The sequence below is a fragment of the Ahaetulla prasina genome, chromosome 2, assembly GCF_028640845.1.
Source record: "Ahaetulla prasina isolate Xishuangbanna chromosome 2, ASM2864084v1, whole genome shotgun sequence".
Taxonomy (NCBI): Eukaryota; Metazoa; Chordata; class Lepidosauria; order Squamata; family Colubridae; genus Ahaetulla; species Ahaetulla prasina.
The window spans coordinates 266,198,022-266,220,971 of record NC_080540.1 but is presented as its reverse complement, the minus strand read 5'-3'; the positions used below and the strand labels follow the sequence as shown (position 1 = coordinate 266,220,971).

General features: G+C 38.4%; 1 protein-coding gene across 6 annotated transcripts in view; it reads left to right on the top strand.

Moving 5' to 3' along the window:
* VCAN (versican) overlaps nucleotides 1–21,516 on the top strand; it is a 111,105-nt gene extending 89,589 nt beyond the window's left edge. For all 6 annotated transcript variants that reach the window (XM_058169628.1, XM_058169631.1, XM_058169630.1 and 3 more), the window contains 4 exons: nucleotides 313–395; nucleotides 18,266–18,410; nucleotides 19,773–19,955; nucleotides 20,349–21,516. In XM_058169628.1, coding sequence (XP_058025611.1) covers nucleotides 313–395; nucleotides 18,266–18,410; nucleotides 19,773–19,955; nucleotides 20,349–20,479 — 542 coding nt within the window. In that variant the 3' untranslated portion in view covers nucleotides 20,480–21,516. The remainder of the gene's footprint in view (nucleotides 1–312; nucleotides 396–18,265; nucleotides 18,411–19,772; nucleotides 19,956–20,348) is intronic.
* The last annotated feature ends 1,434 nt before the right edge of the window (nucleotides 21,517–22,950 follow it).

Sequence of the window (22,950 nt, the reverse complement as noted above, 5' to 3'; positions counted from 1 at the left end):
ACGAATTCCCGAAGCAAGCTTTTTTTTCAAGTAATTGCTACCACCTTCCATTTTAAGGGGGTGTATTGCGTTTTGAAACAATCTTGCCATTCAGAGCATTCAACAAGAAAAAAAAAAGATCAGTTAAAGTATTGTTAGTAAGAATATCTTTTATAAATATTCACAAGTCTTAGAAGAAAGAATAAACTCTTCTACAAGAAACAATAGAAATACGTTTTACAGATATCATGAGGAGGCTGATTTCAGTTCACTTTCATTTTCAGAAAATTCACTTTAATGGTAAAAAGTTACTAAAATGTATTTTCACTGTAGGCATAGGACATGACTATCAGTGGATTGGCCTAAATGATAAGATGTATGAGAATGACTTCCGCTGGACAGATGGCAGTGTGCTGGTAAGAGACCACTTCTAGTGAATATTGTAATGATTGTGATACTGCTGGCTGTAGTAGAAGTCTGATATAACATTATTGTTTCTTCTTACTATAATTGATGATGTCAAATAATAATACATAGATCATTTTGGGTTTGAGGGGTTTGTGCAAAACCTTCCTAATTCTGTTATTTCAAATTTTTGCTTCTTTAAATTCTAGCTGAACATATTTCTCTTAAACTGTGCAAGTTCTGTTGATTGAAAAGGAGTTTGCTCCTCCCCTCCTAAAATAGGAATATAATTCCTGTGTTAAATGAAATGACAAGAACATGTAAAACTGTCTGCTTAAATCCATCTCTTTTTCACATTCTTTTACGTTGCTAGTCTCTAGTCCTACCAACCAAAACTTGATGCTGTAGCCCCGAGGGACAATTTTGACTTACATTATAATGTCAAATAAGAATAATCACAATAGCTCTTTCTTTGAACTCTTTAAAAATATTTAAAATAGTTTCATTGATGTCTTCCATAAACTTTTTAAAAAAGTCTACTTCAGTCTTGTCTTCTGTAAATGAATTTAAGATATCACAATCCGTTCCAATTTCAATAAAAACTTTAATCCAACATTTTTCTATCATAAAAACTAGCCTGAATGCATTCTTTTGCAATCTGATGAAATCAGATGGACACTATTTTGCAACATTCTGGGCTTTTAATAAAAGTTGCTTTCCAGGGCAAGAGATCAGTGATGAAGCAGTAGACAGTCTTTTATTTTTATTATTTATTATTATTTATTTGATTTTTATACCGCCCTTCTCCTGAAGGACTCAGGGCGGTGTACAGGCAATACAATGTACAATTTAAAATGCAAATTAAAAAACTTATTTTATAATTGGCCTAAAAAGTTTAAAATATATAATAAACTAAAACCCCATTTAAAATTATTAATAGAAAATTTAAAATCGATAAAATTTAAGCCAGCCCCACGCGAGTGAAAAGATGTGTCTTCAGTTCGCGACGGAAGGTCCGAAGGTCAGGTATTTGGCGTAAACCCAGGGGAAGCTCGTTCCAGAGTGTGGGAGCCCCCACAGAGAAGGACCTTCCCCTGGGGGCCGCCAGCCGACATTGCTTGGCGGACGGCACCCTGAGAAGTCCCTCTCTGTGAGAGCGTACGGGTCGGTGGGAGGCATGCGGTAACAGCAGGCGGTCCCGTAAGTACCCAGGCCCTAAGCCATGGAGCGCTTTAAAGTTCGTAACCAAAACCTTAAAGTGCACTCGAAAGGCCACAGGTAGCCAGTGCAGTCTGCGCAGGAGTGGTGTTACGTGGGAGCTACGCGTAGCTCCCTCTATCACCCGCGCAGCTGCATTCTGGACTAACTGAAGCCTCCGAGTGCACCTCAAGGGGAGCCCCATGTAGAGAGCATTACAATAATCCAAGCGAGAGGTAACAAGCGCATGAGTGACTGTGCACAAGGCATCCCGATCAAGGAAGGGGCGCAACTGCCGAACCAGGCGAACCTGGTGGAAGGCCCTCCTGGAGACGGCCGTCAAATGATCTTCAAACGACAGCCGTTCATCCAGGAGGACACCTAAGTTGCGCACCCTATCCTTTGGGGCCAGTAACTCGCCTCCAACAGTCAGCTGCGGCTGCAGCTGACTGAATCGGGATGCCGGCATCCACAGCCACTCCGTCTTGGAGGGATTAAGCTTGAGCCTGTTTCTCCCCATCCAGACCCGTACGGCTTCCAAACACCGGGACAGCACTTCAACAACTTCATTGGGGTGGCCCGGGGTGGAAAAGTACAGCTGGGTGTCATCAGCGTACAGCTGGTATCTCACCCCGAAGCCACTGATGATCTCACCCAATGGCTTCATATAGATGTTGAACAGAAGGGGCGAGAGAATCGACCCCTGCGGCACTCCACAAGTGAGGCACCTCGCGGTCGACCTCTGCCCCCCTGTCAACACCGTCTTGAACAAATCTAGCCATGGTGTCTTCTACTTAAACTGCATTGTATAAAAATTGTCTGCCTGTAGTTCTAGGAATTCATTGTGTAATCCAAGCAGAGCTGTATTGCACAGATTCTGCTTTAGAAAATTCTAGTTCAGCTCAGGTGGTATATGGCATATATAGTTTGACTTGAATAAATGAAGCTGCACCACTACCTTAAATGCAGAGACTTTGAAATAGAACATTACTTTGCTTTACAGAACATAAAACAAAATATAAAAGTAAAGAAAACAAGACTTCAATGCATTCAGCAGTCCTTTTCATTTTAATATCTAGGCTCATTTATAATCCCATTTAGGATACGCCCTTCCCTACATAAAACAGATGCTTTATAGGAGCTGAATGTGTATTGTTACAAGACTGTGCTTGATATTTGCCCTTCTCTCATTAAGAATCGAAGGAAACATCTGGATCTTGTGTTTCAGGAATATAAGAATGGCTCCCATCCACATATCACATATAGAGCCTTAGAAAGAAGTTACTAAAAAAAAAATCTGGTTTGATTGATTTCCACAGGTTTAAGATGTGTAGATTTCAGCTCCCAGAATTCCCCAGCCAGTTGAAATCCACACACCTTAAAATTGCCAAGTTTGAAAAATACTGAATTAATCTAAGAGTAATGTATTTTTGTTTGGGCGGACTTGTGTTGGCTTTTTTTTTCATGGGAGCAAGTCCTTTTATTCATGTTTTTTGAAGAGCTGCTACTTGTTGTAGATGACTGTAGAAAATGAAAAAGGCAAGTCTGCCTTATTCTCTCATGTGCTGGGATATTTTATGGCCGGAACTAATATGCTTTATTATGTCTCAGACACAGTTTCTTTTGGAGTGTGGCAGAGGGAGGTTTGTTACTAACCAGTACACCCTTCCATCATTCTATTGCTATTCTTGTGGACTCAATTAACCTTGTTTTCCACCCGTGCTGTTCCCCATCCCTTCGTGGTCAAATATATTGTACGTTGCCACACTTTAGTATTTTATTCAGAAGATCATTTAGTCTTTAGACCAGTCAGTGTTAAACATGTGATAAATCCCAGTGTTAAGCAGCCAAGAACCACATGACAATAACTTCCAGACTCCAGGAAATGAAATGTTAGTTCAAGCTTGTAGCAAATCTCGGGTGTTAAATTTTAGTTTAAGCTTGAGATGAAGAAGAAAAAACATTCTGTCAAAAGGATATGGCTATCTGCCAACTAACATTTTTCTGATTGATTTCGATCCCGCTTTTTCATGCTTTTTAAATACTTTCTTTCTATTTTCATTTGTAGTGATTTTTCAATAGTTTCATATGGTAAATAGTTCTTTCCAGTCTTTTGACAATCCAATAGTTCTTTCAAATCTTTTGTATCCATATGCATGTGTCAAAATGAACCATTATTACTATTACTAGATCTTAATTAATTACTGAAAAACATTGATGTATTAGGTTTATATCCAGAATAATCTCTTTTTTTCACTTTTACAGTGTAAAAGTGGTTGATCTTTATGGATCTTGTTCTATCTATTTTTCAGATGGTCAGAAAAGCTTAAATTGATCTTAGAAAATTACAATAGCAAGTTAAACAATAAGCACTGAGCGCTCAGTGCATTAATTTTTTTCCCTGATTTAATTAGAAGCCATTTTATTTTCTTTTTTATTACATAGAGCTTTTTTTTAAAAAAAGAAAGAACTACAGTATTAGTAAGGGTTTCTGAATGGCATTATGTATATTTAAGTAAATACTTAAATACCTTAAGAAGTCAGGAATTTTAAACCTGGGTTAAAACTTTTATTCCTATTTAAAAAGGGAAGGAAAATGGGAAAACCAAAAATATTTACACTTAGGAAATTCTAGCATAACAGTAATTCTAACTGATTGGAAGACATCCTCATCTTATAATTTGTTTTTGGAAATAATACCTAGTGTCATTAAATTTTAATTAAATAAAATGTAAAACGTTGAACAACATATATTTATACAAAAAATAATTACAATTCTTTTACTTAAATAAACTGTTGATAATTGCTGGTGACCCTTTGAGTTGCAGAGAATTCTAGAGGTTACAGCTCTGACACATTAGAATGCACCAAAGTAGGGTTGACTAACACAGCATCTGTTTCTTTCACAATTAAGTTCAATCTGAAATGCTTTTGTACATATAAGACTAGAGCATGTTCAAAGTAATGGCCCATAAAACAATGTGTTAGATAACATTTAAGCATCCAACTTTTCATTTTTAAAATTTACTGGTTACATTTTTTCAGGGATATTAATCAGCTGCTGTAAAGGTAGCAGAATTAAAATAAAAATAGAGGTTTGCAATGCATTTTTAATATGCTGCACCATACCAAAAATAGTCCCAGCAAGTGCAATAATGACTACTTGGCAAGCAAAGCTTTGGAGGTTAAAAAATAAAAAGTTAGGTCATTCCAGAACTAACCACAAGCCATCACACTGATTTTTTGTGAGTGAAACAAGATTATTTATATCTATCTGTCCAATAATGCCTCAATATTTTTTTAAATTGAGTAAGCCACCCAAAGGGCAGGTCAGGCAAATATTTAAATTTATCTAGATAAAGCAAACACACATGAACCGACTTGGCTGTTCCTCTTGAGGTCTGTAAAGGGGAGTCTCTAATATTCGGAGGAAACAATTTGAAATAAAATCATGTCATGCTTCTGAATGAAAGACACATCCCAACTGATTTTGATTTTAACCCAAGCCAGCTTGGGTTATATTTAAATTGGGATGCTACCTTTTTGGTTCATCTGTTTACTATTTAATTTAAACAACTATATTTGATTTTAAGATAACAGCAGAAACTTTCCTGAAAACTGAAACTAAGTTCAATAGGAACTTAAGGATTCCAGACAGTGAGAAGAAAATATTAATATTTCAGACGGCTCATCTGAGATTAAGGATGTAGCCTAAATCCTAATTCAAAAACAGGCCATTAGAAATGCTGTTATGAGTTTCTATTAAATCTAAATACATAAAATCTCTTCAGATTTACAAGCAACCAAATGAACTGCTACCTTTTTTTTTTTGCTGAGTTTCTTGCTGCGTCATTAGAAGGGTAGGAAAAAAATTATGCTTCAAAGCTTGAAAAACTTGGATTCATGCCAAAACCAGGAGAATTCCACCTATACATGAGCATACAAGGGTGAGGGTGGGGGTAGGTAAGTGATGATTAAAGGCAGCCTAAAGTATGATTTTTCCTGAAGTTTTCCTACAGTTGGTTTCCAGTGGCTCAAGCCTCATAAAAAGCAAAATGATATATGTATGCCATGAATCACTCCTTCAGACATCATTAGAATGTATTCAAACACTTGGTTGAGAAACTGAATTTCAAATAATGCAAATAGATTCCCGATTGCCAACTTTGATACCATCAAAGCCTAACTATGTATAAAGAGGGGGAACCTCCCCCCCAACCACAGGTATTGTTTTTGACTCATTTCCTACTGAACTTATTTCACTATTCAGGACCTTTGCAAAGAAGCATGGCAGTCTAAGGAGCCATTCGTGTTTCGGATTAAGCAGACTGACCCAGAGTGGTGCCTTGGGCCTCTTTCTCACAAGGGGGGTGGGGCGTTATTCACATCTTCTGGAAAATACTGCTGATAATTAGTACTTTGTATGGTGCTGAGCTCATTCCCATTACACAAGATTAGGGCTTTATTAAATGAACAGGGCGGCTTCTGCAACCAGATTGTGTTCGCTTCTGGCTTGCTGGCAGCATCTAAAGAGGCGAGTTCCACCTTAAAGTTGTCCAGAGACCTCTGCTCATTTGGCTTCCTCTTCAATGTAGACACATTTCACATGTTTGTAGCATGGGGCTCCAGTATGTCAGGGGGAAAAGGCAATGTGAAATTATTTTTTAAGACCTTCCTTCCTTCCCTCCCTCCCTCCGTCCCTCCCTTCCTGCTCCCTTCCTGCAAATCAGTGCCTGGGTTTCTTTTAGAACATAAAGGAGGAGTTGAGAAAATCCTCTAAACTTGCTGTAGAAGAAAGTTGCCCATGAGAATTAAATAAAACAAATAAACGAGCTTGAGAGAATTGTGGACAGATTGCACACAAAAACCCCGCTGTGCCAGAGATCCTTGGAATCCTGTAATAAAGGGATTTTGAAAATTGAACAGAAAGTTTGGTCTTCAAAATAGAGAGGTATTTAAAACAACACATTTGGTTTCATCTAAAGAGGGGAAAAGCCTATTGCTCTAATTACTTAAAATATATTACTTAATATCAAAAATCATATCCCGCCTCAGACTAGTACAAAGGCCTTCCAGATAGGCTTTGGTCTGTATTTTTGCTTAGTAAGACAAAGTGAGCTCTTATCTCCAAGATACATTAAATGTAGATTTGGCTTGGAGATCATTATTTTAAAAAACCTGTAATAGCTATGAGATGAAATTTTAAAAATGAGCAATTTTAAGGGTAGTCATTTTTAAAATACATTTATGTGGGTACAAGTAGTCCTCGACTTACGACAACAATTGACCCCAAAATTTACATTGCTAAGTGAGAAATTTGTTAAGTGAGATTTGTCCCAATATACGACTTTTCTTGCCACTGTTGTTAAGTGAGATTTGTCCCAATATCGACTTTTCTTGCCACTGTTGTTAAGTGAGATTTGTCCCAATATCGACTTTTCTTGCCACTGTTGTTAAGTGAATCCTGTAATAAAGGGATTTTGAAAATTGAACAGAAAGTTTGGTCTTCAAAATAGAGAGGTATTTAAAACAACACATTTGGTTTCATCTAAAGAGGCGAGTTCCACCTTAAAGCTGTCCAGAGACCTCTGCTCATTTGGCTTCCTCTTCAATGTAGACACATTTCACATGTTTGTAGCATGGGGCTCCAGTATGTCAGGGGGAAAAGGCAATGTGAAATTATTTTTTAAGACCTTCCTTCCTTCCTTCCTCCCTCCGTCCCTCCCTTCCTGCTCCCTTCCTGCAAATCAGTGCCTGGGTTTCTTTTAGAACATAAAGGAGGAGTTGAGAAAATCCTCTAAACTTGCTGTAGAAGAAAGTTGCCCATGAGAATTAAATAAAACAAATAAACGAGCTTGAGAGAATTGTGGACAGATTGCACACAAAAACCCCGCTGTGCCAGAGATCCTTGGAATCCTGTAATAAAGGGATTTTGAAAATTGAACAGAAAGTTTGGTCTTCAAAATAGAGAGGTATTTAAAACAACACATTTGGTTTCATCTAAAGAGGCGAGTTCCACCTTAAAGTTGTCCAGAGACCTCTGCTCATTTGGCTTCCTCTTCAATGTAGACACATTTCACATGTTTGTAGCATGGGGCTCCAGTATGTCAGGGGGAAAAGGCAATGTGAAATTATTTTTTAAGACCTTCCCTCCCTCCCTCCCTCCGTCCCTCCCTTCCTGCTCCCTTCCTGCAAATCAGTGCCTGGGTTTCTTTTAGAACATAAAGGAGGAGTTGAGAAAATCCTCTAAACTTGCTGTAGAAGAAAGTTGCCCATGAGAATTAAATAAAACAAATAAACGAGCTTGAGAGAATTGTGGACAGATTGCACACAAAAACCCCGCTGGGCCAGAGATCCTTGGAATCCTGTAATAAAGGGATTTTGAAAATTGAACAGAAAGTTTGGTCTTCAAAATAGAGAGGTATTTAAAACAACACATTTGGTTTCATCTAAAGAGGCGAGTTCCACCTTAAAGCTGTCCAGAGACCTCTGCTCATTTGGCTTCCTCTTCAATGTAGACACATTTCACATGTTTGTAGCATGGGGCTCCAGTATGTCAGGGGAAAAGGCAATGTGAAATTATTTTTAAGACCTTCCTTCCTCCCTCCTCCGTCCCTCCCTTCTCCCGTTCCCCGGATGGTCAAGACCCTCAGAGCCTGGGCCTTCGTCTGATGTTATGCAACGCACGGTCCGTGGCCAAGGCCCCTAATATGATCAGATTCAGGGGGGTGCCGCGGATATTATAGGCGTTACGGAGACCTGGTTGGGCACTGAAGGGGGCGTGCCCCTGGTCGAGATGTGCCCACCGGTTTCCGTGCATTCCATCAGCCGAGGGCCCAGGGTAGGGGTGGGGGGGTGGCGGTTGTTATTAAAGAGAGTCTAGAGCCGAGGAGACCACTGTACCTCAGATTGCCGGGTGTGAATCCTCTTGTGAGGTGGGGTCATAGGTGTCAGATGGGCTTGCTGGTCACGACCTGGCTCCTTGCTGCGTGACAGCCGCCTGCCCGAGCTCCTGGAGGTGCTGGCTGGGTGGCAGTTGAGACCCCAGACTTTTAGTCATGGGGGACTTTAACTTGCCATCTTCCGGCTCGTCATCGACGGCAGCTCGGGAGTTCATGGCTTCCATGACGGCCTTGGACCTGACCCAAGTAGTTGATGGCCCTACTCACATTGGGGGTGGCACTCTGGACCTGATTTTTGTCTCTGGTCAGTGGTTGAGAGATCTGGACTTAAAGGAAATAGTCATTGAACCTTTGTCATGGTCAGATCACTCTCTTCTTCGCCTGGACTTTCTGACCGCCATTCACCACCGCAGGGAGACGGAGCCGATACGTTGGTTCCGTCCCAGGCGCCTGATGGACCCGGATGGGTTCCGGACGGAGCTTGGGCCATTTCCTGAGGGTCTGGCTCACGGCTCGGTTGAGGAACTTGTTGCGGCCTGGGAACGGGCCGCGGCGGGGGCCTTAGACCGTGTCGTGCCTTTGCGGCCTCTGACCCGGCGCAGGTCCCAACCGGCTCCTTGGTTCTCCGAGGAGCTGAGAGGGATGAAGCGCCGGAGAAGACGCCTAGAGAGTTCCTGGAGGTCTAGCCGTTCGGAAGCTGATCGGACACTAGTGAAGTCCTATACTAGGACTTACCTAGTGGCATTGAGGGAAGCGAGGCGTAGCTACGCCTCCTCCCTCATTGCATCGGCAGATAACCGCCCAGCCGCCCTGTTTCGGGTGACCCGCTCCCTCCTACACCAGGGGGAGCGGGATGACCCGTTGCAGGGACGTGCTGAGGAGTTTAACGGTTATCTATACGATAAAATCGTTCAGCTTCGGGATGGTTTGGACCAAGATTGCGGTGATATGGGTGAGACGGCTGAGGGTGGTCTTGGTGACATTTTATGGGATGAGTTTGACCCTGTTGCTCCCGAGGACATGGACAGGTTGTTGGGGAGGCTGAATGCCACCACATGTTTACTGGACCCGTGCCCTCCTGGTTGGTGCTGGCCACGCAGGAGGTGACCCGAGGCTGGCTCCAGGCGATTCTGGCGCTTCTTTGGTGGAGGTGTCTTTCCGGCCGCCTTGAAAGAGGCGGTGGTGAGGCCCTCCTCAAGAAGCCTTCCTGACCCGCTGTTTTAGGTAATTATCGTCCGGTCTCAACCTTCGCGGCGAAGGTTGTTGAGAGTATGGTGGCATATCAGTTTCCTTACACCTGGATGAAACTGTCTATCTAGACCCGTTCAGTCCGGTTTCCGCCCGGTTACAGCACGGAGACGGCTTTGGTCAAGCAGGATGATCTCTGGAGGGCCAGGGATAGGGGTTGTTCCTCTGCCCTGGTCCTATTAGACCTCTCAGCGGCTTTCGATACCATCGACCATGGTATCCTGCTGCGCCGGTTGGAGGGATTGGGAGTGGGAGGCACCGTTTATCGGTGGTTCTCCTCCTATCTCTCCGACCGGTCGCAGTCGGTGTTGACAGGGGGGCAGAGGTCGTCCCCGAGGCCCCTCACTTGTGGGTGCCGCAGGGATCGATCCTCTCGCCTTCTGTTCAACATCTACATGAAGCCGCTGGGTGAGATCATCAGTGGGTTCGGTGTGAGGTACCAGCTGTGCGGATGACACCCAGCTGTACTTTTCCACACCGGACCACCCCAACGGTTATCAAGTGCTGTCCCGGTGCCTGGAGGCCGACGGGTCTGGATGGGGAGAAACAGGCTCAAGCTCAATCCTCCAAGACAGAGTGGCTGTGGATGCCGGCATCCCGGTACAGTCAGCTAAATCCGGCTGACCATCGGTGGCGAGTCATTGGCCCCGATGGAGAGGGTGCGCAACAAGCGTCCTCCTGGATGAACGGCTGTCTCTAGAAGATCATTTGACGGCCGCTCCAGGAGAGCGTTCTACCAGGTTCGCCTGGTGCGCCAGTTGCGCCTTTCTGGACCGGGAGGCCTTTGCACGGTCACTCACGCCCTTGTGACGCCTCGCCTGGATTACTGCAACGCCTCTACATGGGGCTTCCTTGAAGGGCATCCGGAGGCTGCAGTTAGTTCAGAATGCGGCTGCGCTGGTGATAGAGGGAGCCCTCGTGGCTCCCGTGATAACACCCATCCTGCGCAGGCTGCACTGGCTACCTGTGGCCTTCCGGTGCGCTTCAAGGTTTTGGTGACCACCTTTAAAGCGCCCATGGCATAGGGCCGGGTTATCTACGGGACCGCCTACTGCGACCAGATACCTCTCACCGACCCGTGCGCTCTCACAGAGAGGGACTCCTCAGGGTGCCGTCAGCTAGGCAGTGTCGTTTGGCGGCGCCCAGGAAGGGCCTTCTGTGGGGCTCCCACCCTCTGGAACGAACTCCCCAGGACTCCGTCAACTTCCTGACCTTCGAACCTTCCGTCGCGAGCTCAAGACACATTTATTCATCTGTGCAGGACTGGCTTAGATTTTTAAATTTAGAGGGGTTTTAAATTGATTTTAATATTTATATTTGATATTTATATTTTTATTTTTAATAATTGAGCTAGAATAAGTTTTTAAGGATTATTTTAATTTGTATATTGATATTGATGTTTTATATGCCTGTGAACCGCCCTGAGTCCTTTGGGAGATAGGGCGGTATATAAATTCGAATAATAAATAAATAAATAAATAAATAAATAAATAAATATCAGAAAAGAAATTGAGGATGCTTCAATGACACCCATGCTATAGGGCAATAATGGCTAACCTTTTTGCCGTTGGGTGCCAAAAGCATGGGTGGGGGAGTTGCCCGTGTGTGTGCCCACACCCATAATTCAATGTGCCCTGCGCATGCGTGTATGACTTCCCTCACTCCCCCCACTTTTGGCACGTGATGGCATGGTGGGCCTGGTAGGCCTGTTTTTAGCCCTCCCCAAACCCCAGACCCCCCTAGAGGCTGGAAATGGCCCATTTCCCAGCTTACGGTGTGACTGGAAGGCCTGTTTTTTGCTCTCCCCAGGCTCCTAGAAAGCCTCTGGAGGGCGAAAACAGCCTCTTCCCCTGGAGACCCTCCAGAGGTCAGAAACAGCTAGTTTTTCGACTTCTGGTGGGCTCAGAAGGATTGAAAATCAGCTGGCCAGTGCACACATGCATGCTGGAGTTGAGCTAGGGCAACACTCACATGCCCATTGATATGGCTCCACATGCCACCTGTGGCACACATGCCATAGGTTCGCCATCATTGCTATAGGGTGCTGCAAGGAATACTGTAGTGTGGAAAGAGAAGAATATGTATGGTAGTAGAAATTTAGGTTCAGAGAAACTTGTTCTCCAAGATATTCAGGCAATTTTTGTAAATGTCCATTTCAGGTGCCTCTAGTGATTTTCTTGATCACGGCAGGTATATGAAGCTAAATCCAGGGAATTATGGGAAATTTAAAAGTGGAATAAAGATAAAACACTTTTCTGGATCTGATATTGAGTTAATAGAACATGTAACTAGAACCCTTTCAGTGTTTATATTGCAAAATTCCTGAACTTGAAGAATTTTGAAAGCGATTACTTAAAAAAAAAAGGAATATCATGACTTCATGCATCATGCAGCAATACAGCAGGATGTATTCAGTGGTGGGCTGCAACCTGTTTAACAAACGGTTCTGTGAATGCGCACTTTGTGTGCGCATGCATACTTTGCGTGCGCATGCGTACTTTGCGTGCGCGCACCTAACGCACTTGCATGCAGCATTCAAAATACAGCAATCTGAAGCTCAGCTGCTTACCTTCTAAGCCAGCCCTGGTAAGTAGAACAGCAGATGCGTGGAAATCAGCTGTGCCGTGCAAATCAGCTGAGTCAGAAAGAAGGAAATATAGGACAAGATAGGGGTGGGCGGGTGGGCAGGGCCATCTGATTCTCCCGAACCGGCAGCAGCCCACCCACTGGATGTATTGAATTTTGCAGTTTTATTAGCAAATTCAGCTGCTGAGGATTCAAGCACCACTGTAACCTTTGCAGTTTGATATTGAAACACCTATTCATTTTTAAAAGTATACCTGCAAATGAATTCTTTCAACAAGAGAACAAACTTAAGAAAGGTCTTAGGTTGAATTTGTTTGTGATAATCCCAGCAGGTCACTTGTCTAATAGATGGAATATGGTCATGGAAAGAAATTGTTACTAAATTATAGAGCACATTGATTAGCCTAGGAAATACGCTGTTTAGCTAACCAGCTCCAGACAATTTTCTGTTACAATGGAAGAATGTTTTTCAGGATATAGAGAGGATTATGGAAAAGGAAACACTAGTTAGTGGCACCATATAATTAAGGCTTCAATGCCATGTTTTAAACTTGTTACAAATAAACTATTTAACAATTGCTTAGTTTTAATTTACGCAGCAGATAATTGTTTAGATACCAATTGTGATTTGAGCAATATTCAAAGTTTGAAGAAGTATGAGGATTACTTATTAATTATCAACTAACTAAGCTGTTAAGAAGGCAGGCTTACCTCTTTTGGCATGAAATGTGTGTTAACTGAATGCAAATGAATAAAAATAGGAATGCAGTCATATAATTAACTCTACTAAAGCATATAATTTATCAAGTATCTTAAACTAGTCAAGGTTTCTCAGCATAATTTATCATTTGGGGTTGATGAAATGGGGAAAGAAACATACACACCGCTGAAAAGGAGTAATCTGGGAAAATATAATTAACCCTAAACACTTCCAATTTCCATTTATTATTTGTTTTTTGTGGGGAATATTTCCTTGTATTTGAAACATGAAAAGGAAATAATTTACACTCTCTTCTGAAAGAATGCCCATCCCTTCTCCAGCCTCTAGTCTTCCCTGGCCTTTTATCATTTAATTGGGACTGTTACCATGCAGTGAGAAAAGAAAAAGATCAGTGATAGGAATCAGTATGCCAGGGTTCAGAAGCGCTGAATCCAAATGTAGCTGATTTCAGCTTCCACATACAGTAGTGGCCAAAATTGTGGAAACCTTTTGGGAAAAGTGTGTTTTCTAAAACTACCTAATAACATCACTTTTTTTTGAGTAATACCATAAAATTATATATCAAGGGAAAGAACATTTAATTAAGAATGTTAATGCAATAACTTTTATGAAGGATTTGCTATTAGAACAGCAGTAACAGTATAAAGAAGAAAAGTGAAACATGTAGAAAAAATGAGATATACAAAAATTATCACATCAATTAATACTTAGCTGGGTAACCTTTAGCATAAATTACGGCCTTGCAACATCTTCCCATGGAGTGAACCAAGTCTTTTAGTTATAATGTTATAATGTGAAACCAAGATTGAATGATTGCTTCTATTAACTGGGTTTTATTGCTGGGTCCCTTCCGAATAACAGTCGGCTCCATAGATTTTCAGTTGGGTTAAGGTCTGGGCTATTCCCAAGCCATTCCAGCAGTGGAATATGATTATTTTGAAACACCTAAAAAAAAGTGGTATTATTAGCCATGAAACCTCAAAAATACTCTTTTGTTTCCACAATTTTGAGCACTATTGTATCTATACATATTCTGACCATTTGAATGAAGTAATTATTTAACAGATTGTGGGGCATTCATTGTTACTTTGTTTTGAACAGTTCCTGGAAACTCTTTATCAGTTTCTACTTTGCCAACTCTTGTCATAATATCTATGACTTCAGAAAGACTTAAGAGCAGAAAGAACAGAGTTATGAATATAGGATTTTTGTTTCTTACGTTGCTTGGAACAACCCTGGTTAAATGCAAGCTGTCTTTTAACACTGAGGACTACTCCATAAGCTTTATATTGTACTTGTATTTTTTTTCTTTCTTTATTCAAATCCAGATTTGTCGTGGGGCAAGATTACAGCTCTGGAGTTTAAGTGGTGATATCTTGTCATGAAAGAAGGCCATTCGTCTTTCTTCACATTAATTTGTGTGATCTATTTCTCAGACAGTGGGAGAATTTAAAGGTTGCGTTCCCACATGAGCTGTATATGGATTGTTACTATTGCTTACAATCTTCCCACCTGATATGCTCAGTTTCCTCAACAAATGGGCATCTGCCACCAAATTTGGTTTTCATTTTTTACTTAGAAAAAGAAAACAAAATCTAGTAGTCTCACAAAGACTTGGCTCATATGTTAAAATGTTGAATGAATTTGTGTTACACCATGCTCTAATTAAAGCTGAAATAAATGTTCCTGAAGCTAATATGCCCAAATAAGGTAATAAAAAATTGGTTTGTATGAAGAGTTAAGAAAGCAGTTAAAAAATCTGTATTAAGTGAGTGTGGCATTGGTAAAAGCAGTGTGAGAATTATAATGCCAAAGCAAATATGCACAGTGATGGTGTCCAGTATGAGCCTTTTTTTCTTTTTGGTTTGAACAAAATTTGCCAGTTTTATTATGCCTGTTGTTCTGTAAAATTCCCAAGACTTGCCTAGAACTTAAATGCTACAGTATGGCTTTTGTACCAACCCCACTTCATAAATACAGTCAATATAGCTTCACAATGAAAGCAATTTGTGCACCGACATCTGCTGATATCGTTCCTATTTGTAGTAAACTACAAAATGCTGCATTCTGAAAATATGGAATTGGCAGTCGGGGAACCCTAGATAAAACAATATACAAGAGCAATTGGACCTCTCATCTACTCTAGCCAAACCCAAGTTGATATTTTCCTTACTGTATATGTGATAATCAGCACTGTGAATTGAACTTGGATGCCTGTAGGAAGTGAGGGTAGCTTGTGAAGTAACTGTATTATATGAATACATATAATTACTCATGCCACTAAGTTGTTATTGATATTATATTAGAAAAGCAGAAAGAAAATGAAAAACGATGCAAATGCCCCTACTTGCTGGCACAAAATGCCAAGATTTGTGACAGTCCGCTCTTATAATTATTCAAAGCTCTACTTGAGATCAAAATTCCTACACAGCAGAAGACTGACCACTCTTACAGACATAATGTTGGCAAGACATTTATCTGATATAGTTTTTATGGCTCTTTAAAAAAAAACAACCTTGGAAAATTATCAAACAATGATCTTGGATGGATGATTATCAAAGAAAGATCCAAATAGAATTAAGGAGAGATTTCTAACAGTGAGAACAATTAATCAGTGGAAGGACTTGTTTCCAGAAGTTGTGGGTGCTTCGTCATTGGAAGTTTTCCAAAAAAAAAAAAAAAGGGCAATTATTTGTCTGGAATAGTATAGGGCAGGGGTGTCCAAACTTGATAATTTTAAGACTTGTGGACTTCTGGCTGAGGAATTCTGTAAGTTGAAGTCCACAAGTCTTAAAGTTGCCAAGTTTGGAAACCCCTGGTATAGGGTCTCCTGCTCAAGCACAGCAGAAGTAAAAGACCTCCAAAGTCCTTTCCAACTCAGTTGATCTAAAATATTCTGCAGGAGACAATTATTTGGCTCTCTTGAACCAAACCTGAGGTTGAGGCTCTAAATATAGAGAGTGCAAGTCAAACAATGAATCTGAAAATTAGATAAGTACTTTTCATTTTTTTAAAAAAACTAGAACTAAATCTTGAACAATTGACAATGTGAAATAATGTGTCATTAAATGCTATGTACTCAAAAGAACCGTTAAGTGGGAAACAGATACAACTGTAAACCAGCCTTTCCAAATCAATTGACAGCTGCAACTTCAAAGCCCAGGTGTGCTGTGGTTTGATCAAGTGTTGGAGAAAACCACTTCATCTTTTTACAACAAAAACATGTTTATTCCCTGGCACTGGCAAGAGGCTTAATGTGTCCCAAATTAGAATGCTGCAATAAACTTACTTAAATATCTAAAACGTTGCAATTGATAAGTAAATTTAGTGTTTGAAAAAAGGTAAAAATATGTTAGATAGATAGATAGATAGATAGATAGATAGATAGATAGATAGATAGATAGATAGATAGATAGATAGATAGATAGATATTTAACGGTTCCAGTAAGTAAACAACACATTTAGTTCATTAATGTTATTAAAAGGGTACTTAAAATGCCGTGTTTGGATTATTTTATAAAGATTAAAACAAAACAATTTGAACTTTTACAAGTGCGCACATGGAACAACTCCAAGGGCTGAAATGAAAAAGAAAAAAAAAAGCACTTGAAATCCCTGTCTTTTACCCATTTATGGGATGAATTGGTTGCTAAGTGCGTAGCATTTATAGACATGATTATTTCCGTGAAATTTATTTTTTATCTCCATTAATTTCTAGTAGTAACGAAAAAGAAATAACATCCTAAAGAACAGTGAGGTAGATTTCTTGAAGTATTCTTTTTCTTTATTCCCTTTCCTTATCATTTTTCTTAAAAGAAGAACCCAAGGCAAAAATAATATCCAGATAGTCCTTGAACAGTTCATTTAGTGACCATTCAAAGTTACAACAGGACTGAAAAAAGTGACAAATGACGATTTTTCACACTTATGAACCTTGTAGCAACCACATGGTCACGTGAGCAAAATTCAGGTGCTTGGCAACTGACTCATATTTATGACAGTTGCAAAGTCCTGGGGTAAAATTGTCTGTTGCGATCTTCTGACAAGCAAAGTCAATGGCAAAGTCAGATTCACTTAACAACCAGGTTACTAATTTAACTTCACTTAACAAGTGTAGCAAATTGTAAATGGGACAAAATTTTGTTAACAAATGTCTTGCTTAGCAACAGAAATTTTAGGCTCTGTTGTGGTTGTAAGTCGAGGACTATCTGGACTGCGGTTCTGACTGTGTCATTAAGAAAGATGCTTGATAACCTTTAGAGTAAGTTAAGAACGTTTTCAGGAAATACACACCCAACCTGGATTACAAAGGGATTACTTTTGAAAGGCAATCTCTTTTTTTGTGGTCAGAATAGGGTAGGACTGGATTCAATAATTTAATATTATAAAAAAGATAACACTGTTTTAGACATCCATAGCAGATTTGTCTTGATAAGAACCTTCAAAGCATCTAAATATACTTCACAGTAACTGTAGTATTATTTTATAGAAAAGACCTGAAAAGATAAAGGCAAAAAAGTAAAACACTTAAAAATTAGAAATCTAATAAATAAAATCTAAAAAGTACTGATTTGAATTAACTTCCTTAATTTAAAGATATAATATGTGTATTTTTAAAGAACTTTTTAAAATAGGTGGATAGCTACTACCAATTTTAGGAAAAGTATCATCATATGGATTCATAGCAAATGGGAATAATCTGTGGTGGAATTCAAATTCTTTTGCTACCAGTTCTGTGGGTGTAGCTTGGTGGGCGTGGTATGGCAGGGGAAGGATCCTGCAAAAACTCCATTCCCACCCCACTCCTGGGGGAAGGATATTGCAAAATCTCCATTTCCACCCCACTCTGTGGCTAGCCAGAGGTGGTATTTGCAGGTTCTCTGAACTACTCAAAATTTCTGCTACCAGTTCTCCAGAACCTGCTGAATTTCTTTGCATGTTCTTTGCAGTATCGTCAGTGTTTGGTTGGATGATGCTACCACAATTTTGATTTCATAGGAATAGAAAGGTTTGTATTCTCCTGCTGCGGTAAAAGTGATTTTCAACCTTCTCCTATTAGGAGCATTTTTAAATGGTAAACTTTATATCTGTAGTGGACCAAAATATTCTATTCTGATTTTCTTTTCTGATGACATTTGCAATTTGTCATCTTGTGCTCAGTTTAATTTATTCAGATACAACTTTGGCAGGTTTCACATTCTGATTATTTGTGTTTTGTTTTCTGCAGCAATATGAAAACTGGAGACCAAAACAACCAGATAGTTTCTTTTCTTCTGGAGAAGATTGTGTTGTTATCATTTGGCATGAAAATGGGCAATGGAATGATGTACCATGCAATTATCACCTCACTTACACATGCAAGAAAGGAACGGGTAAATAAGTCAAATTTAGACCTATCCAATAAACACTGTACTGTTGCTTTTAAAACTTTGTTGAACTTGTGCGAGATTTGGTTCTTTGAAAAGTGGGCAACTCATTACAAGTCAAGCTAGGGCAGTGAAAAAAATGGATATAAGAAATTATACACTTAGGAGCTCTTAAATAATATAAATATGAAGTTACTTGCTTGTCTTAAAGAACGGAATGTAGTTGGTTTCTGTACCAGAAGATTAGAATGTAGCTAAGAAGGAACAAAGAAACTTATAGCTAGGTAAATTTTCATTCTAATTAAATTAGTGAAAAGCATGTTTAAAGATAAAAAGATCTTTAGAAGATCTAAAGAATCAGCCTGGGTACTATAAAACTAAGTCTTTTCAAATTCTTAGAGTTGAGTAAGCATGTGAACATGTAAGTTTTTGTGAACATTGAAATTTTAAAAGATTTTAAACAAAGTTATTTACCAATCTGTGCTATAGTAATCATGGGGATATCTTATGACTCTTGTTGCTTAAAGAACAGAAAACAGAAAGTGAGTGGTCCATGTTTGCAGTTGAGTTATATAAGAGGAATTCAACTCTGATCAATGAATGCTGACAAAGCATTCAAATCATTTAAAGCTGACAAAGTGATAGCTGGGTTTGCTGATGATACCAAATTATTTAGTGTGCTTACAGCATAAAGAAATATCAAAGACTCTTAACATTTTTAAAACTTGAAGGAATATGAATTGAAATGATGTGTGAAGTTTGATATAAGGATATGTGATACATATTGAGCAAACGATTTTAGGCTCCCTAACAAAACTTGGAATCATTACAGTATTCATATATTCTGGCCACTTAGTGATATATTACCACAATTAAGTAAAATGTTGTTTTATTCCTGAATTTATGGTATCATTGGGCTAATAGTGGAACCTTCATCCATAGTGGAGTATAGAGTTGTATGACTGATTAGTCATTTGTATAATGTGGCAAACAACCATTTTTATAGCACAAGAAAGGGCTATATCCAAGTAGGTAATATGATGCAATATAATATACAAAATGCAGCTTTTTATAAACTTGAAGTTTTCTACTGGAAAATGTGCAAAAACTTTTTCAAATAACATATACAGGAATTGTTCAAAAGAATGCTCTTAAACCTGATAATATATTTTCCCATGTTTTCTATTTTCTATTTTGACTGGTTTAAGTTTTATAGATTTGTGTGTGTGTGTGTGTGTGATTAGGCTCATTAGAATCTGTGGTCTGAAAATCCATGGATGGATGAGTAGATGGTCTTGTAGTGAAGGTTGAGATTGACTGAGACATAAAAAAATTACAGTTTATAAAAATTTTAATTTATACTTTCAGTTGCTTGTGGCCAGCCACCAGTGGTAGAAAATGCAAATACCTTTGGAAAGATGAAGCCCCGTTATGAAATTAACTCTTTGGTCAGATATCATTGTAAAGATGGCTTCATCCAGCGACATGTTCCAATAATCAGATGCCAAGGAAATGGCCGATGGGATTTACCTAAAATTACCTGCATGAATCGTGAGTAGATTATGTGGAGGAAAATATGATTGCTTATGCTTAAATCAGACATTTGCCATCCTGGTGAAAACTTCTACAAGATGAAAGAAAAACAACTTTTCTTTCCCATAAAGTATCTTCAGTCATTACTCTACATAGCTATCTGACCACTGAATTTACTTTATACAATCTCTTTGTTCTATGAATTGAAAAAATTGGATGAATAGGGCAACGGAATGATTTGATGCTTACCAGAAGGATAGGAAAAATGATGACTATGGAAGAGACTATAGCACACTAGCCAATGTCTGAATCTGATTATACTGTATATATTACACATTGCATTCATTCATCCTGCTTATATTTCTGTTATCACAGTTGTAAAGCTTTCCTTCTTTTTTCTTTTATTTTCAGCATCTTCATTCCAAAGGACTTATTCTAAAAAATATTACTATAAAAATTCTTCACCAGGAAAGGTAAACTCATTTAATTCATCAAAACATTTTCATCGTTGGATCAGGACATGGCAAGATTCAAGGCGTTGAACCCACTCTGGTAAAAAAGTGGGACATTTGCCATGCCAGAATGCCCTAACTTATGGTGCCTTAAAAAAATAAAGGATTACCCAGCATTTTGGAATACATATGGACCTGAATACTTACAACACATATCAATGATGGCTACAAATGAAAATATTGAAAAGGGAACAATTTCCAGCCTATCTAGTATGTTAATTTCTATATGTCATTGGTGAGGGATTATTTGATTCTTTACCCCAGTACCTGTAGTAATTAAACTCTTCCATTTTAGCACCAATGATAATGTAAATAAGATGATTTAATAGTGTTTAAGTGTGTTGTATTTTAAAAAAAACAAAACCTGTATATACAATAAGATGTCAAACTAAGTTCAGGCTTATTTATGACCATTTGGCTTCAGAGATCTTTAATCATTTATGTTGCTTGTCTTGGAGATACTTTACTAGGCTGGAAATAATTCTAAACTGTTATCAGCAATCATTTTGTAAACATAGGAGTCGCAGCTATTACAAGCTGAAGATGAACTGTGAAAGTAGTTTCTTGGTCAAGAAACAGCTATTTTCTAATGAAGAGCTGTAGAATTTATGGAATGAAAAGCTTTCACAAGGAATATGAAAATAAGAGCAACTTGGAAGAAGTGACTCCAATATGAAACTTGACTTTTGTCCTTTCCAGCCTTGGCACTGATCACAAAGGACTTGAGGACTCTTTTAAAAAGTTGACAAGGAGAGCCTGTAGGATTAATAACAATAATAATAATAATAGTAATAAAGGCTAATACTTTAATTTTCAACCACAGCCATTTTTTAAAAATATCAACTTTTCCAACACTAATCATGGGTCTATTTTACAGCTCTCTGCATTTTAAGATGGAGATATATAGACCTACTTTTTTGTAAAATAAAATTTAAAAAAGTAAATAATTTTGTATATAAAATATATATAACCATTTTTAATCTTTTTATAAAGTAATGAATGTTTGTGTATGAATGCTGCAGCTGTGAAGCGTACATAAATAAATGAAGTAAGCCATACAGATATAATTTATTGGATGTTCTTTCTATCCTGACAGCTGTCAAAACTCAACTAGTTCATTAGGAAGAGCAAGCGTTGGTTTCAAATGTTTTTCTGCTTAAAGGGAAAATAAAACCTAATAAATCAGATCATTTATTTATGGTAATATGAATGATAGTTGTGTGACAATCACAATATTTGCCTCTGAAAAATACGTTATATGGCCATAAATATATTGTATGTTTTTCTTCAAATGTGGAAGACAGGAATTATCTTTTCTTCAGTACTCAACCTCACACAATCTATTAGAACAATTAGCTATAGAAGAGGATAATTTTAAAGTCTGTGATGATATTTATTGTTAAATCTATTCAATATAAGACTGCACATTTACTCCTCTAGTTTGCCTTTACAGCTTCCAAAATAGTCATAAAAGTTATGAGTAGATTCCATATGTATTCAAGAAACTGGACTTGGATCAACTTTTGTACATTAGTTTTATGTATTTCCTTTTAATAAGAGTTAAATTCTGGTTTGGTGTCTTTCATATATGGTATAATTCCTATATAATATTATTGAGCTGAATTAATGCATTCATAATGCTAAAACAAATCCACATAATAACACAATGGATAAATTCCCTATTGTATGATGAGCAAAAAATAAATTGATTAAATTGTGGAGGAAATCTGAACTATCATTTTCTGAAACAGAGTAGTCTTATGGTAGTATTCTGATATTGGATTAAAATGACTACATCACAATTTTTATCCTTGGATTTTGCTGTAGTCGCTCTTGCTAAAATTATCCATAAATTGAAATTATTTCAACCAATATTCTGAAATGTGAAATTACTCAGAAAAATCAGGCTGTATCTGATTATTCTGATCTGTCATAATCTCTTATAAAAGATTATTACATGTATATATTCTTGGCTTTCTTTAAAGTCCTTTGTTTGCTATTTATATTCTGCTTTGTATGTGTAATGTGCATATTTCAAATTTATATATGATTCTGACTCGCCAAAGAAATCTTATTTGCTCCACTGTGATTTCTCTAGTTTATTGCCTGCCCTTGAGATTTAAGTCAATGTAAGGTCTATTTGTGCTGAAGAGTGAAGTCAGATAATTAAGAACAACAAATACTTAGGTATTCAAGCACTTTCATACTATTTTTACTACAATTTAATAACTTTTTAGCTGTTTAACCCGTCAATAAACCTTTAATGCAAAATTGAGTAGACCACAGTCATTAGATTATGATTCATTAAAGCTGTTTTATAATATACCACATAAATATATAGTGACTGTATAAACTATAAGACTATTCTCAGAATGATATATTTTATACTATTTTATACAAAAATACTTCCATGTAGGTTTTGTTGCTGTTTTTCAGTATTTGTACTTTTGCTCTTTGTTTTATATTAGCACACAAATCAAAGCTTTTAGGCCAGAAATTTA